The 13,634-nt window shown below is 38.6% G+C and overlaps 1 protein-coding gene across 7 annotated transcripts in view; it reads left to right on the top strand.

The window, feature by feature from the left end:
* URGCP (upregulator of cell proliferation) overlaps positions 1-13,634 on the top strand; it is a 93,339-nt gene that overhangs the window by 74,117 nt on the left and 5,588 nt on the right. For 6 of the 7 annotated variants that reach the window (XM_027124080.1, XM_027124079.1, XM_027124078.1 and 3 more), the window contains one exon: positions 1,089-1,159. Coding sequence is in view for 1 of the 7 variants with exons in the window: in XM_027124074.1 (XP_026979875.1) it covers positions 1,089-1,159 (71 nt within the window). In the remaining 6 variants the exon portion in view is untranslated. Of the gene's footprint in view, positions 1-1,088; positions 1,160-12,055; positions 13,592-13,634 lie in introns of those variants that run through there. The other variant, XM_027124075.1, reaches the window with a different exon arrangement.

Genomic DNA, 13,634 nt, shown 5'->3' with positions numbered 1-13,634 from the left:
GACCGGGGCACGAACCCGTGTCCCCTGCATCGGCAGGCGGACTCTCAACCACTGCGCCACCAGGGAAGCCCAGAAATTACAATACCTTTTTTTTTTTCCCTGCCCACACTATTAACTTTTGATGAACATCCTTCTAGATCTCCCTGTATACACCTATAGATGAATAGACATAGTTTTATTAAATAGTAATCACACTGTACATACTCTTCTATAACCTGACTTTCCCCCCACTAATGAACATATCATTAACATCGTTCCATAACGTATCATACAACTTTTTGTCGACAAAATGAGATCCATAGAATATTTTTTAATGATTGCAGAATAAGACCGTACCATAATTCCTATTATTGTACTTTGATTTAAAAGGCATCTAGGGGACTTCCCTGGTGGCGCAGTGGTTAAGAACCTGCCTGCCAATGCAGGGGACACGGGTTCGAGCCCTGGTCTGGGAAGATCTCACATGCCACTGAGCAGCTAAGCCCGTGCGCCACGACTTCTGAGCCTGAGCTCTAGAGCCTGCAAGCCACAACTACTGAGCGCACGTGCCACAACTATTGAAGCCCGCGCGCCTAGAGTACACGCTCCGCAACAAGAGAAGCCACCGCAACGAGAAGCCTGTGCACTGCAACGAAGAGTAGCCCCCACTCGCTGCAACTGGAGAAAGCCCGTGCACAGCAATGAGGACCCAACACGACCAAAAAAAAAGAAAAAAAAAAAAGCGTCCAGTTTTTCACTATTATATATAAAGTTGTCATCAACATATTTGTAACTAAATTTTAATTATTTCCTTAGGGTAGAAGTGGAATTACTGGTCAAAGGATAGGTATAGTTTTATGTTTTTCTGAATGGCTGTTTGCTCTGTCTCACAGTTTTTGAGAGTGCTGGTTTTTCTAGACCAGCGTGGGCACTTTTAAAAGCAGAGATGCCCAGTCCTGGCTTTGAGATTCTGGTTTCGAGGATCTGGAGTGTAACCAGGATTTGTAGTTTCTAAAGGCTCCTCAAGAGATTTTGATGTGCAGCCAGTTTGATAGGTGAAAGTGGTATTTCATTAATTTAATTATAATTTTCTTCTGAAATTGTTTCAGACACTCAGATTTGGGAGAAGTGCCCCCAGAAATAAAAGCATCTGAGAGACGAACAGCTGTGGCCATTGCAGGTAAAGTTGGGCTTCTGTCCACTCGGAAGCAGATCTGTTTCTTCTGGCCCATTGGGATTCTGGATCCCAGCACCACCCTGGGCTGTGGATCATGGACCTCCAAAATAAATAAGCCTAAGGTTTTTATTTTCCCTTTTACAAGAAGACCCATTTAAGGATCTTTTAAGCTTCCCTCATATATTCAAAATAGGATTCACTTTTAAAAAGGTATTTACCACACAGTTTTACCGGGAGCACATTACTCCAATTTCAGCACGTTGCTGTTCCTGCCATTCTGACCTGTGTTGAGGGCAACTGTCTAGTTTCTAAACTGGACACACCTGAGAGTGAGCAGTGTGTTTTGTTGGGACAAGAGGTATGAATTGGGACTGTCCCTAGGAGACTGGGACTTGTAGTCTTCCTGATCATGGTCCTTACAAGCTGGTTTTTCTTTCTTTGGGGATTTGGGGAGGTGGGGCTGTAGCTGCCCCTCATGACTTCGTCTTTAAGGGGTGGTGGCCACACTCTAGACATCTTAATTTCTCTTAATAACTCATTTTGGATCTATCTTTCATTAGTTTGGTGCTTCTCACAATGAATGTGTTCTATTGGATATTAATAGCATTATGCAAAAATAACCCCACAAAAAATATGCAAATACGTTTGGGTTAATCCAGTTTTATTTTATTCATTCAAACAAATATTTATTGACTATTTACCATGTGCTGGCCTTGTTGTAGGGATTGTGAATATAGGAAACAATAGTGAATACAATGGCCAAAAGTCCTGGTCTTCATGGAACTTAAATTCTAGAAGGTTGGCACTATGGGAGTTCATGGCCGGTTGGTCAAGGCTCATAGCAAAGTTGGGATCAAGCAGTAATTGCCCAAAGCCCTTCAGTGTCTCAAGATCTTGAGTTGTGCTACTCAATACACTAGCCACTAGGCACACACTTTAAAATTAAACAAAATTAAAAATTCACTTCCTCATTCACACTAGCCATATTTCAAGTACTCAGTAGCCATACAGCGAGTGGCTGCATGTTTAACAGTGCAGAAGTAGAACATGTGCTCCATCACAAGACGTTCTATTAGAGGGCATTGCTATAGAACACCAGGCAAGAAAATTTGAGAGTGGGCTGAGGAAAAGAAACGACCTTACTGGCCTACTGTGAGCTAGGCTGCCCTATTACAACAGCCTCATAAGATAGTTATTATTGGTCCTTTGTTTCATTTGAGGAAACTGAGGCTCAGAGACCTTCTGGCCCTTCCCCCAAATTCTATCTTTGTGTGTCTCTCCAGTGAATAAGCCTTGTGTAATTGTTTTTAAAAAATTTCTTTCTGAGGTATGTGAATTCCTCTTCAGTACATATTTTATTTTTAAGACTTAAAGTAAGCTCTTCAACCTATAAGATTAAAAAAAAAGTTGTATTGAAGTATAATATACATATGGAAAAGTGCCCATATTGTAAGTGCATAGCTTGATAAAGTTTCACAAACATGAACTGACCTAAGTTAACCAGCATCCAGGAGAAGAAGCCAAACAAAACCATCACCTAAGAAGTCCACCTTCTAATCACTTCCTACCCTGCCTCTGCCAGGGGTAACCACTCTCCAGACTTCCAAAAGCATAGATGCAGGGTTAGTTCTGCCTGATTTGTGCTTTATATAATCATCCTATAGAATGTATTTGCCTTATCTCAAGTCTGAGGACTCTAATTACTTCATAACTCATTCTTTAAAAAAAAAATTTATTTTCAATCATTAAAGAGAATTCTGGAAGATGGCACAGCAGGAAGCACCAGGAATCCCTCTCCCCACCTGGACAACAGTTGTGCTGGCAGAATCTGTCTGATGTAATTATTCTGGAACTCTAGAGTCTGTCAAAGGCTTGCAACTTCCAGGGGAAGAATTAGAGGGTAAACTGCAGTTAATTTTGGTCAGTTTCAGCTCTTAACACAGTAGCAGCTACCCATCTCCCACCCCCCAGCCAAGTGGCAGGCAGCTGTGCACATGATCTTAGAGCAACCTGACACAGCTTGTGGGAATGAGGGTGGGCAAAAAACCCCTGCCCTCCAAATATCAAGTATCTATGCTCTAATTGCTGATGGCTGCTTCTGATCACAGAAGTGAAGACAAAGAGGGGGACAGCAGTTGTCACACCTCCAGACATTGTTGCAAGCCCCTCCCCCTCCAGCTGAAGTGACTTACTGGGGAATTAAAAGGCCAACACCTTCTCTGCATCATTTTTTGCTTATTCCTCTTTTGTAAGGCACACATTAAAGACTAGAACATTCAAAAACAACTGCATAGGGGCTTCCCTAGTGGTGCAGTGGTTAAGAATCCTCCTGCCAATGCAGGGGACACGGGTTCGATCCCTGGTCTGGAAAGATCCCACATGCCGCAGAGCAACTAAGCCCATGCGCCACAACTACTGAGCCTGCACTCTAGAGCCCACGAGCCACAACTACTGAGCCTGCGTGCCACAGCTACTGAAGCCCTAGAGCCTTCGCTCCACAACAAGAGAAGCCACTGCAATGAGAAGCCTGTTCACCACAATGAAGAGTAGCCCCTGCTCGCCACAACTAGAGAAAGCCCACGCACAGCAATGAAGACATAACACAGCCAAAAATAAAAAAAAAAAAAAATAACTAAAAAAAAACCAACCCCACCCCCAAGAAACAGCTGCATATATGGGGAAAATTAGAAAGTGATTGTGCATTTCCAGGAAAATGCTCAGAAAAGACCAGAGAAGACCTTAAGTTTACACCTTAGGCTGATCCTCAGCACAGAGACAGCCAACAACAATCAAAACCAAAAAAACAGACACAAAATAACAATAGCAAACCCTGGGTAAGGCGGAAGAATCTGATTTCCAGAGTTACCACATTATTACATTCAGAGATGTTCAACAAAAACATCATAAAGCATACAAATGAACAGGAAAGTATGGCCCATTCAAAGGAAAAAAATCTATCAACAAAATCTGTCCCTGAAAAGACTATGGCAGATATATTAGAAAAAGCCTTTAAAACAACAATCCTAAAGATGCTGAAAGAACTAAAGGAAGATATGGAGAAAATCAGGAGAACGGTGAGTGAACAAAATGGGAATATCAATAAAGAGATAGAAAACCTAAAAATAAACGAAAACAAAATTCTGGAGCTGAAGAGTACAATAACTGAAATGAAAAATTCACTAGCAGGATTCAAAGGCAGACTTGGCAGGTAGAAGAATGAATCAGTGAACTTGAAGATAGAACAATGGAAATGATCAAGGCTGAGGAGCAGAAAGAGAAAAGATTGAAGAAAAGCACATAGAGCCTACTGGACATCATCAAAAGGACCAAGATACTCATGTGGGAGTCCCAGAAGGAGAAAAGAAAGAGGCACAGAGAATATTTGAAGAAATAATGGCTGAAAACTTCCTGAATGTAAAGAAAGACATACATGTAATCATTCAAGAAGCTCAATGAACTCCAAGTAAGATGAATTCAAAGAGACCTACACCAAGACACATTATCATTACATTTTTAAAATAAATAGAAAAAGAAGATATCTTGAAAGCAGCAAGTGAGAAGCAAATCATTACACACAAGTGATCCTCAAAGAGATTATCTGCAGATTTCTCATTAGAAACTTTGGAGGCCAGAAGATAGTAGGCAGATATATTCAAAGTGCTTTTAAAAAAAAACTGTCAACCAAGATTCATGTATCCAGCAAAACTGTCCTTCAAACATGAGGGAGAGGGACTTCCCTCGTAGTGCAGTGGTTAAGATTCTGCCTGCCAATGCCAAAAATAAATTAATTAATTAAAAAAGAAAAATGAGGGAGAAATCAAGACATTCCCAGATGAACAAAAGCTGAGGGAGTTTGTGACCACTAGACTGGCCCTGGAAGAAGTGCTCAAGGGTGTGCTGCAAAGATGAACATTAGACCGTAACCCTAAGCTGTACAGAGAAATAAAGATATCAGTAAAGGCAAATACATGGGCAATTATAATGGCTAGTATTATTGTAACAATGGTTTGTAGCTGCATGTTTTGTTTTCTAAATGATTTAAGAGACCAATATATTTAAATTAAAAAATCAATGTAATAGCTAGCATTACTGTTGGTTTATAACTCCAAATCTTGTTCTGTATGTAATTTAGAGACTAATGCATTTAAAGAGTTATTAATTTATGTTTGGGGGCACGCATTATATAAAGATGTAATTTTGTGATATCAAAAGCCAAAAGCAGTGGGGACAGAGTGTAAAGGAGCAGAGTGTTTGTATGTTGTTGAGGTTAAACTGCTATAAATTCAAATTAGAATGTTACAACATTACGACATTAAATGTAATCCCCATGGCAACCACAAAATAAATTGTTATAGAATGTACACAAAAGGGAATCAAGAAGGAATTCAAACATTTCACTACTTAAAAGTCAACTAAACACAAAAGAAGAGAGGAATGCAGGGAATGAGGGACAAAAAGCTATAGGCCTATAGAAAATTTGTTTCTATAGCACAAACACAGAAATAAGTGCCTCCTTATCAGTAATTACTTTAAATGTAAGTGGGTTAAACTCTCCCATCAAAAGACAGAGACTGGCAGAATTGATAAAAACACATGGTCCAACTATATGCAGTGTATAAGAGACTCACTTTTGAGATCCAAAGACACAAACTTGTAAAAGTAAAAGGATGGAGAAGGATATTACATGCAAATAATTACCAAAACAGAATGGCAGTGGCTATACTAATTTCAGACAAAATAGGCTTTAAATCAAAAACAGTTACAAGAGACAGAGAAGGACATTACATGTTAACAAATATTTCAAAACAGCAAGAAGATATAATAATTATAAGCATTTATGCACCTAATGTCAGACCATCAAAATATATGAGACCAAAACTGACAGAATTGAAGGGGAAAATAGACAGTTCTACCATAATAGTTGTAGATTCCAATACCCCACTCAGAATAATGGATAGAACAACCAGACAGAAGATGGGCGAGGAAATAGAGGGCTTCAACAACACGATAAACCAACTAGATCTAATAGACTTATACAGAACACTCCACCCAACAACAACAGCATATATATTCTTCTTAAGTGCACATGGGACATTTTCCTGGATAGACCATATGTAGGACCACAGAGTAAATCTCAGTGGTTTTTTAAAAGACAGATATCACACAATGTATCTTCTCTGACCACAGTGGGATGAAATTAGAAATCAATAACATAAACTGGAAAATTCACAAAATTGCAGAGGCTAAACAACGTCCTTTTAAACAACCAGTGGATCAAAGATGAAATCACAAGGAAATCAGAAAATAGTTAAGAAGAGATAGATGAAAATGTAAACACACCATGTTAACACTTATGGGCTGCATCAAAAGTGGTACTGAGGGGGAAATTTATAATTATAAATGCTTACATTAAAAACAAGAAACATCTCATATAAACAGCCTAACTTTACAACCTTAAGTTGTACTGGGACAAGAACAACAAACTAAATGCAAAGCTAGCACAAGGAAGGAAATAATAAAGGTTAGAGTGGAGGTCAATGAAATAGAGAATAGAGAAAATCAGTGACCCAAAAGTTGGTTCTTTGAAAAGATCAACAAAATTGACAAACCTTTAGTTAGGTGGACTAAGAACAAAATAGGGAAGAGACTCAAATTGCTAAAATCAGAAATGAAAGTGGGGACATTTAGAAATAAAAAATAGAGTACTATGAACAACTATATGCCCCCAAATTGGATAACCCTAGGTGAAAGACAGTTCCTAGAAACACAAAGTTTACAAAGAAACAGAAAATCTGCATAGACCTAACCTAACAAGACTAAATCACACAAAAATAAAATATCTGAATAGACCTATAACGAGTAAGCAGATTGAATCAGTAACAATAATTAAAACAAAAAAACCACCTTGCAACAAAGAAGAGCCCTGCTCCTGATGGCTTCACTGGTGAATTCTACCAAACATTTAAAGAAGAACTAATACCAACCCTTTTCAAACTTTTCCAAAAAATTGAAAAGGAGGGAACATTTTTTAACTCATTCCTAAGGCCAACATAATCCTGACACCAAAGTCGAAATAAAGACACTACAAGAAAAGAAAACTACAGGCCAATATCCATTATGAACATTGATGCAAAAATCCTCAACAAAACACTAATATTCAAACAGAATTCAGCAATATATTAAAAGGATGATACACCATGACCAAGTGGGATTTATTCCTGAATTGCAAGGATGATTTAACAATATGAAAATAGACCTGTGTACTATACCACATCAACAAAATGAAGGAGAAAAAAACCCACGTGATCACCTCAACTGATGCAGAAAAATCATTTGACAAAAGTTAATGTCCTTTCATCACACACACAAAAAAACCACTCAACAAAGTAGGAAGAGACGGAAACTACTTTCACATAATAAAAGACTTATATGAACAACCCACAGTAAACATTAATGGTGAAAACAGAAAGCTTTTCCTTTAAGATCAGGAATAAGGGAATGATGCCCGCTTTTACCACTTCTATTCTATCTAGTACTGGAAGTTCTAGCCAGAGCAGTTAGGCAAGAAGAAGGCATCCAAATTGGAAAGGAAGAAGTAAAATTATCTTTGCAGATGATAAGACCTTATGCATAGAAACTCCTGAAGATCCACACATAAAGTTATTAGAACTAATAAATGAATTCAGCAGAGTAGCAGAATACAAATCCAACACACAAAACTCAATTGCATTTTTATACTAAAATGAAGAACCTGAAAAGGAAAATACAAAAACAATTTCATTTACAATAGTGTCAAAAAGAATAAAATACTTAGGAATTAGCTTAAATAAGGAGGTGAAAGAGTTGTACAATAAAATTATAAAACGTTTTTCAAACAAATTAAAGAAGATATAAATATGTGGAAAGAGTTACCAAGTTCATGGACTGGAAGACTAAATATTGTTTGTTTGTTTTATTGAGGTATAGTTGATTTACAATATTATATAAATTTCAGGTGTACAACAGTGATTCACAATTTTTAAAAGTTATATACTCCATTTATAGATATTATAAAATATTGGCTATATTCCCTGTGCTGTACAATATGTCCTTGTAGCTTATTTATTTTATACATAGTAGTTTGTACCTCTTAATCCCCTACCCCTATCTTGCCTTTCCCCGCAGAAGACTTAACATTGTTAAACTGTCAATATTACCCAAAGCAATGTACAGATTCAGTGCAATTCCTATCAAATACCCAATGACAGTTTTTGCAAAAATATAAAATTCATTCTAATCATATGGAATCTCAAGGGACAGTGAATAGCCAAAACAATCTTGAAGAAGAACAAACTAGAGGCTCACAATTTCTGATTTCAAAACCTACTACAGAGCTACAGTAATCAAAACAATGTGATATTGGCATAAAGACAGATATACAGACCAATGGAACAGAATAGGAAGCTCACAAATAAACCTTTGCATATACAGTCAAATGATGTTTGACAAGGGTGCCAAGGCCATTCAATGGATGAAGGACAGTCTTTTTAACAAATAGTCCTGGAAAAATTGGGTATTCTCTTGCAAAAGATGAAGTTGGACTCTTACCTAAAACTGTATACAAAAATTAACTCATAATGGATGAATGTAATCCTAAATGTAAGACTGAAAACTCGGTCTTAGAAGAAAACATTGGACAAAAGCTTCATGAATTTGGATATGGCTACAATTTCTTGGACGTAACACCAAAGGCTCCTGCAACAAAAGAAAAAATATACAAATTGGACTTCATGGAAATTTAAAAATTTTGTGCATCAAAAAGACACTATCCACAGAGTATAAGCAGCCCACAGAGTGGGAGAAAATACTTGCAATCATATATCTGATAAGGGATTAATATCAGAATATATGGAGAACTCCTAAAACTTAACAATAAAAAAAAAAACCTGATTCAAACATGGGCAAAGTCCTTGAATAGACATTTCTCCAAAGAAGATATACAAATAGACAATAAGCAGTCTAAAAGATGTTCTACATCACTAATTATATTAGGGAAATGCAAATCAAAACTACAGTGAGATACCACCTCACACCCATTAGGATGGCTACTATAAAAATAACAGAAGGGCTTCCCTGGTGGCGCAGTGGTTGAGAGTCCGCCTGCCGATGCAGGGGACACGGGTTCGTGCCCCGGTCTGGGAAGATCCCACATGCCGCGGAGCGGCTGGGCCCATGAGCCATGGCCACTGAGCCTGCGCGTCCGGAGCCTGTGCTCCGCAACGGGAGAGACCACAACAGTGTGAGGTCCGCATACCGCAAAAAAAAAAACAAAAACAAAAACAGAAAAGAACATGGGTTGGCAAAGATGTGGAGAAATTGGAACCCTTGTGCACTGTTGGTGGAAATGTAAAATGGTGAAACCACTGTGGAAAACAGTATGGAGGCTCCTCAAAAAATTAAAAATAGAGCTACCCTATGATCCAGCAATTCCACATCTGGGTATATACCCAAAAAAATCAAAAGCAATGTCTCAAAGAGATATTTGTATACCCAGGTTCATAGCATCATTAATCACAATAACTAAAACATGGAAGCAACCTAAGTGTCCATCAGTGAATGAATGGATTACCAAAATGTGGTATATACATACAACGGAATATTATTCGGACTTTAAAAGGAAGGAAATTCTACGGTATGCTACAGCATGGATGAACCTTGAGAACGTTATGCTAAGTGAAAGAAGCCAGTCACAAAAAGATAAATAATGTATGCGTCCACTTATGTGACTTAAGTAGACAAAATCATAAAGTCAGAAAGTATAATATAATGGTGGTTGCCAGGGGCTGGGGAGAGGGGAGATTGAGGAGTTATTGTTTAATAGGTATAGAATTCCGTATGTACAAGATGAATAGAGTTATGGGGATGGATGGTGGTGATGGCTGTGCAACAATGTGAATATATTTAATGCCACTGATCTATACACTTAAAAATGTTTAAGATAGTAAATTTTATATTATGTGTATTTTAACACAATTTTTAAAAAGGAAAAATATTGGGGAAAAAAGCATTTTACAGCGAATAATCCTATGACATTTAGTACATTCACAAAGTTGTAAAATCACCACTTATCTATTCATTTCCAAAACATTTCCATCACTTGAAAGTAAAACTGTGTATCCATTAAGCAGTTTCTCCCATCCCTCCTTCCTCCCAGTCCCTATAGGAACCACCAACCTATGTTAAGCCTTTGTTTATCTATTCTGTATTTTCCTATAAATGGAGTCGTACAATATGGGCCCTTTTTTGTTTAGTTTCTTTCACCCAGCATAGTGTTTTAGGGTTCGTCCATGTTGTTCCTTTTTAAGGTTGAATAATATTCTATTGCATGGATAGACCACATTTTGTTTATCCATTCATCTGTTGACAGACATGTGGGTTGTTTCCACATTTTGGCTATTGTGAACAGTGATGCTATGGACATGCATGTACCTGTACTTGTTTGAGTCCCTGTTTTCACTTCTTCTGGGTATACACCTCTGATGGAATTGCTCAGTCAAATGGTAAGTCTGTGTTTAACTTTTTGAGGAACAGCCAAACTGTTTCCCCAGCAGCTGCACAACTTACAGTCCCACCAGAAAGGTACAAGGGTTCCAGTTTTTCCCCATCCTGTCAATACTTGTTATTTTCCATCCCTTTTTTAAAAATTTTTTTTATTTTTATTTTTTTATAAATTTATTTATTTTTGGCTGTGTTGTGTCTTCGTTTCTGTGCGAGGGCTTTCTCTAGTTGTGGCGAGTGGGGGCCACTCTTCATCGCGGTGCGCGGGCCTCTCACTATTTCGGCCTCTCTTGTTGCGGAGCACAGGCTCCAGATGCGCAGGCTCAGTAGTTGTGGCTCACGGGCCCAGTTGCTCCGCGGCATGTGGGAACCTCCCAGACCAGGGCTCGAACCCGTGTTCCCTGCATTGGCAGGCAGATTCTCAACCACTGTGCCACCAGGGAAGCCCCTCTATCCCTTTCTAAAAATCACCATCCTAGTAGGTGTGCAGTGGTATCTCACTGTGGTTTTGATTTGATTTCCCTAGTGAGTAATGAATTTGGGCATCATTTTATGTGCTTGTTGGCCATCTGTATATCTTTTGGGAGAAATGTCTATTCAAGTTTTTGCCCATTTTTTTTTGGTTTTTTTTTTGGGTTTTTTTTAGCGGTACGCGGGCCTCTCACTGTTGTGGCCTCTCCCGTTGCGGAGCACAGGCTCCGGACGCGCAGGCTCAGCGGCCATGGCTCACGGGCCTAGCCGCTCCGCGGCATGTGGGATCTTCCCGGACCGGGGCACGAACCCGTGTCCCCTGCATCGGCAGGCGGACTCTCAACCACTGCGCCACCAGGGGAGCCCTGCCCATTTTTTAATTGAGTTTTTTTTGTCTTTTTTGTTATGAAGTTGTAAGAATTGTTTATGTATTCTAGATACTAGACCCAATCACATATGATTTGCACATATTTTCTCCACTCTGTAGGTTGTCTTTCACTTTCTTGATAATGTTCTTTGATGCACACAGGTTTTTACTTTGATGAAGTCCAGTTTATGTGTTTTTTCTTTTGTGGCCTGTGCTTTTGGTGTCATACCTAAGAATCCGTTGTCAAATTCAAGGTTATGAAGATTTACCCTCATGTCTTCCTCTAAGCGTTTTATGGTTTTAGCTCATATTTAGGTCACTGATACATTTTGAGTTAATTTTTATATGTGGTGTGAGGTAGGAGTTCAACTTCATTCTTTTGCATGTCGGTGTCCATAGCTCATTCTTAACACTAACAGCCCCAAGGTGTCAAATAGTGTCTTAAATGTCCATTTACTGCCCAATAACAAACATTCCAAAATGTGGTGAAAAACTCTACAACGTGAGTACTGGCTACTTTTATAATTGAAAAAAACAGTCATTCAATTTGATGGCTGAGATGGTTTTAATTGCCCCACTTAGAGTTCATTTTCAGTGGTAGGTCCTGTCCACATTCTGCCCCTTGTGTTCCATTTGAGCCCAACATCCCCACTGGGTTGGAACCCAAGCCTGTTCCACCCTGACCAGTTCTTGTCCAACAGAAAATATAGCGGAGACCTTGGCCCACAGTACCAAGCCCTTGCTGGCCTCCTGTATTTGCTGCTGGCTTGTGTCCTTGGCTGAAGCCCTGTGCCTCCTCTTCTGTAGTCTGCTGGTGACCAGTGGTTATCATGGCTTCCAGTGCTCTCTACTCAGAAGCTCTCCCACCCCTCATCAGCGATTTCCTTAGTCTGACAGCGTAACCTTCGGCCACTTTGTGCATCCTTGACTTTATCCACCTATTATCTCTCTGTTCCAAATCAGAGCTGTCTCCTGTTACTAGCAGAGCAAGGCCCTCTCTCCTTTGAGTCTGAAGTTTATTCCTTGCTTCCAGCTCAAAACCACTCTCTCGGAGCCATCTTGATCCCATCTCAGGCTTCTCTAGGTGTTCCGTTCTCGTCTTTAACCATTGTACCTTCTCAGATGGCATTTTAGGCTCCTTGGAAAAATTCTTGTGATGTCTTTTGTCCACTGTGAATAAAATAATCTTTTGACTGCTCAACACTGTGGTTCAATCTGTATGAATCATCTGTGTCTTCTCTAGTATGTTCATGCTCATGTTCTCCAAAGCCCCCTTCCTCTTCTCTTGTTTTTCTCTTTCCAGCTCTTCATGTGTATCTCCCAGAGATGTCATCAAAGACGACTGAATTGTTTATCTATCTGATTATATGGAAATCATGAGAGAATAAATCTGAAACTGTCAGAATTTTTTCCTGATTCATAAGCTTTTAAAAGTACAATTTTAATTTTGAAATAGGTGATACTTTTACTTGGATCAAAAGTTGAAACAATAAAAATATGTACAGAGAAGTCTTGCTCCCATCATTCCCCTTTTGCTGGCAAATCTAGAGTTTTATGGTCTTTTTTCCCGACGTAAATATCTGAAGAGCACTAAATTAAATAATCCAGTAATTAAAAGTACTTAGTGTTGATGAATACATTATGCTGTTAGAGACTCTGAACAAGTACGTCTACTTGTGAGTTATAGCTATTCCCCACTCTATGCCCTCCCCCCATATATGTGCATCATTTTAAGTGATAACAGGAACTCCTTATGCTAGAATAAAAATAAAGTTTGTAGGAGGTAATCTTGAAATTAAACCAAAGAACTTATATCAACTTATATTTTAAATAGTTTCTAAAATCAAAGATTAATCTATGTATGTTTCATGAAGTTATTTATATTTTATTTTCACAAAATTTAGTAAATTTTACAAGGAGTATATCCTAGAGCAAATCATTATTTTGTGTGTAGCTATTACAACTTTGTGTCATATTTGGGGTTGTCAACAAATGAAATTTACGTAGGAAAAACCGAAGCTAATAATAGTACTCAAAATAAACATTAGCTACCATATCTTCACTTGAACTTTTTTTTGTGTGTGTGGTACGTGGGCCTCTCAC

Source organism: Aethalodelphis obliquidens, unplaced genomic scaffold (assembly GCF_003676395.1).
Source record: "Aethalodelphis obliquidens isolate GAN/ISIS:26980383/991018 unplaced genomic scaffold, ASM367639v1 scaffold27, whole genome shotgun sequence".
Taxonomy (NCBI): Eukaryota; Metazoa; Chordata; class Mammalia; order Artiodactyla; family Delphinidae; genus Aethalodelphis; species Aethalodelphis obliquidens.
Note: the sequence above shows the minus strand (reverse complement) of the source record. Positions and strands in the feature narration are given on the sequence as shown.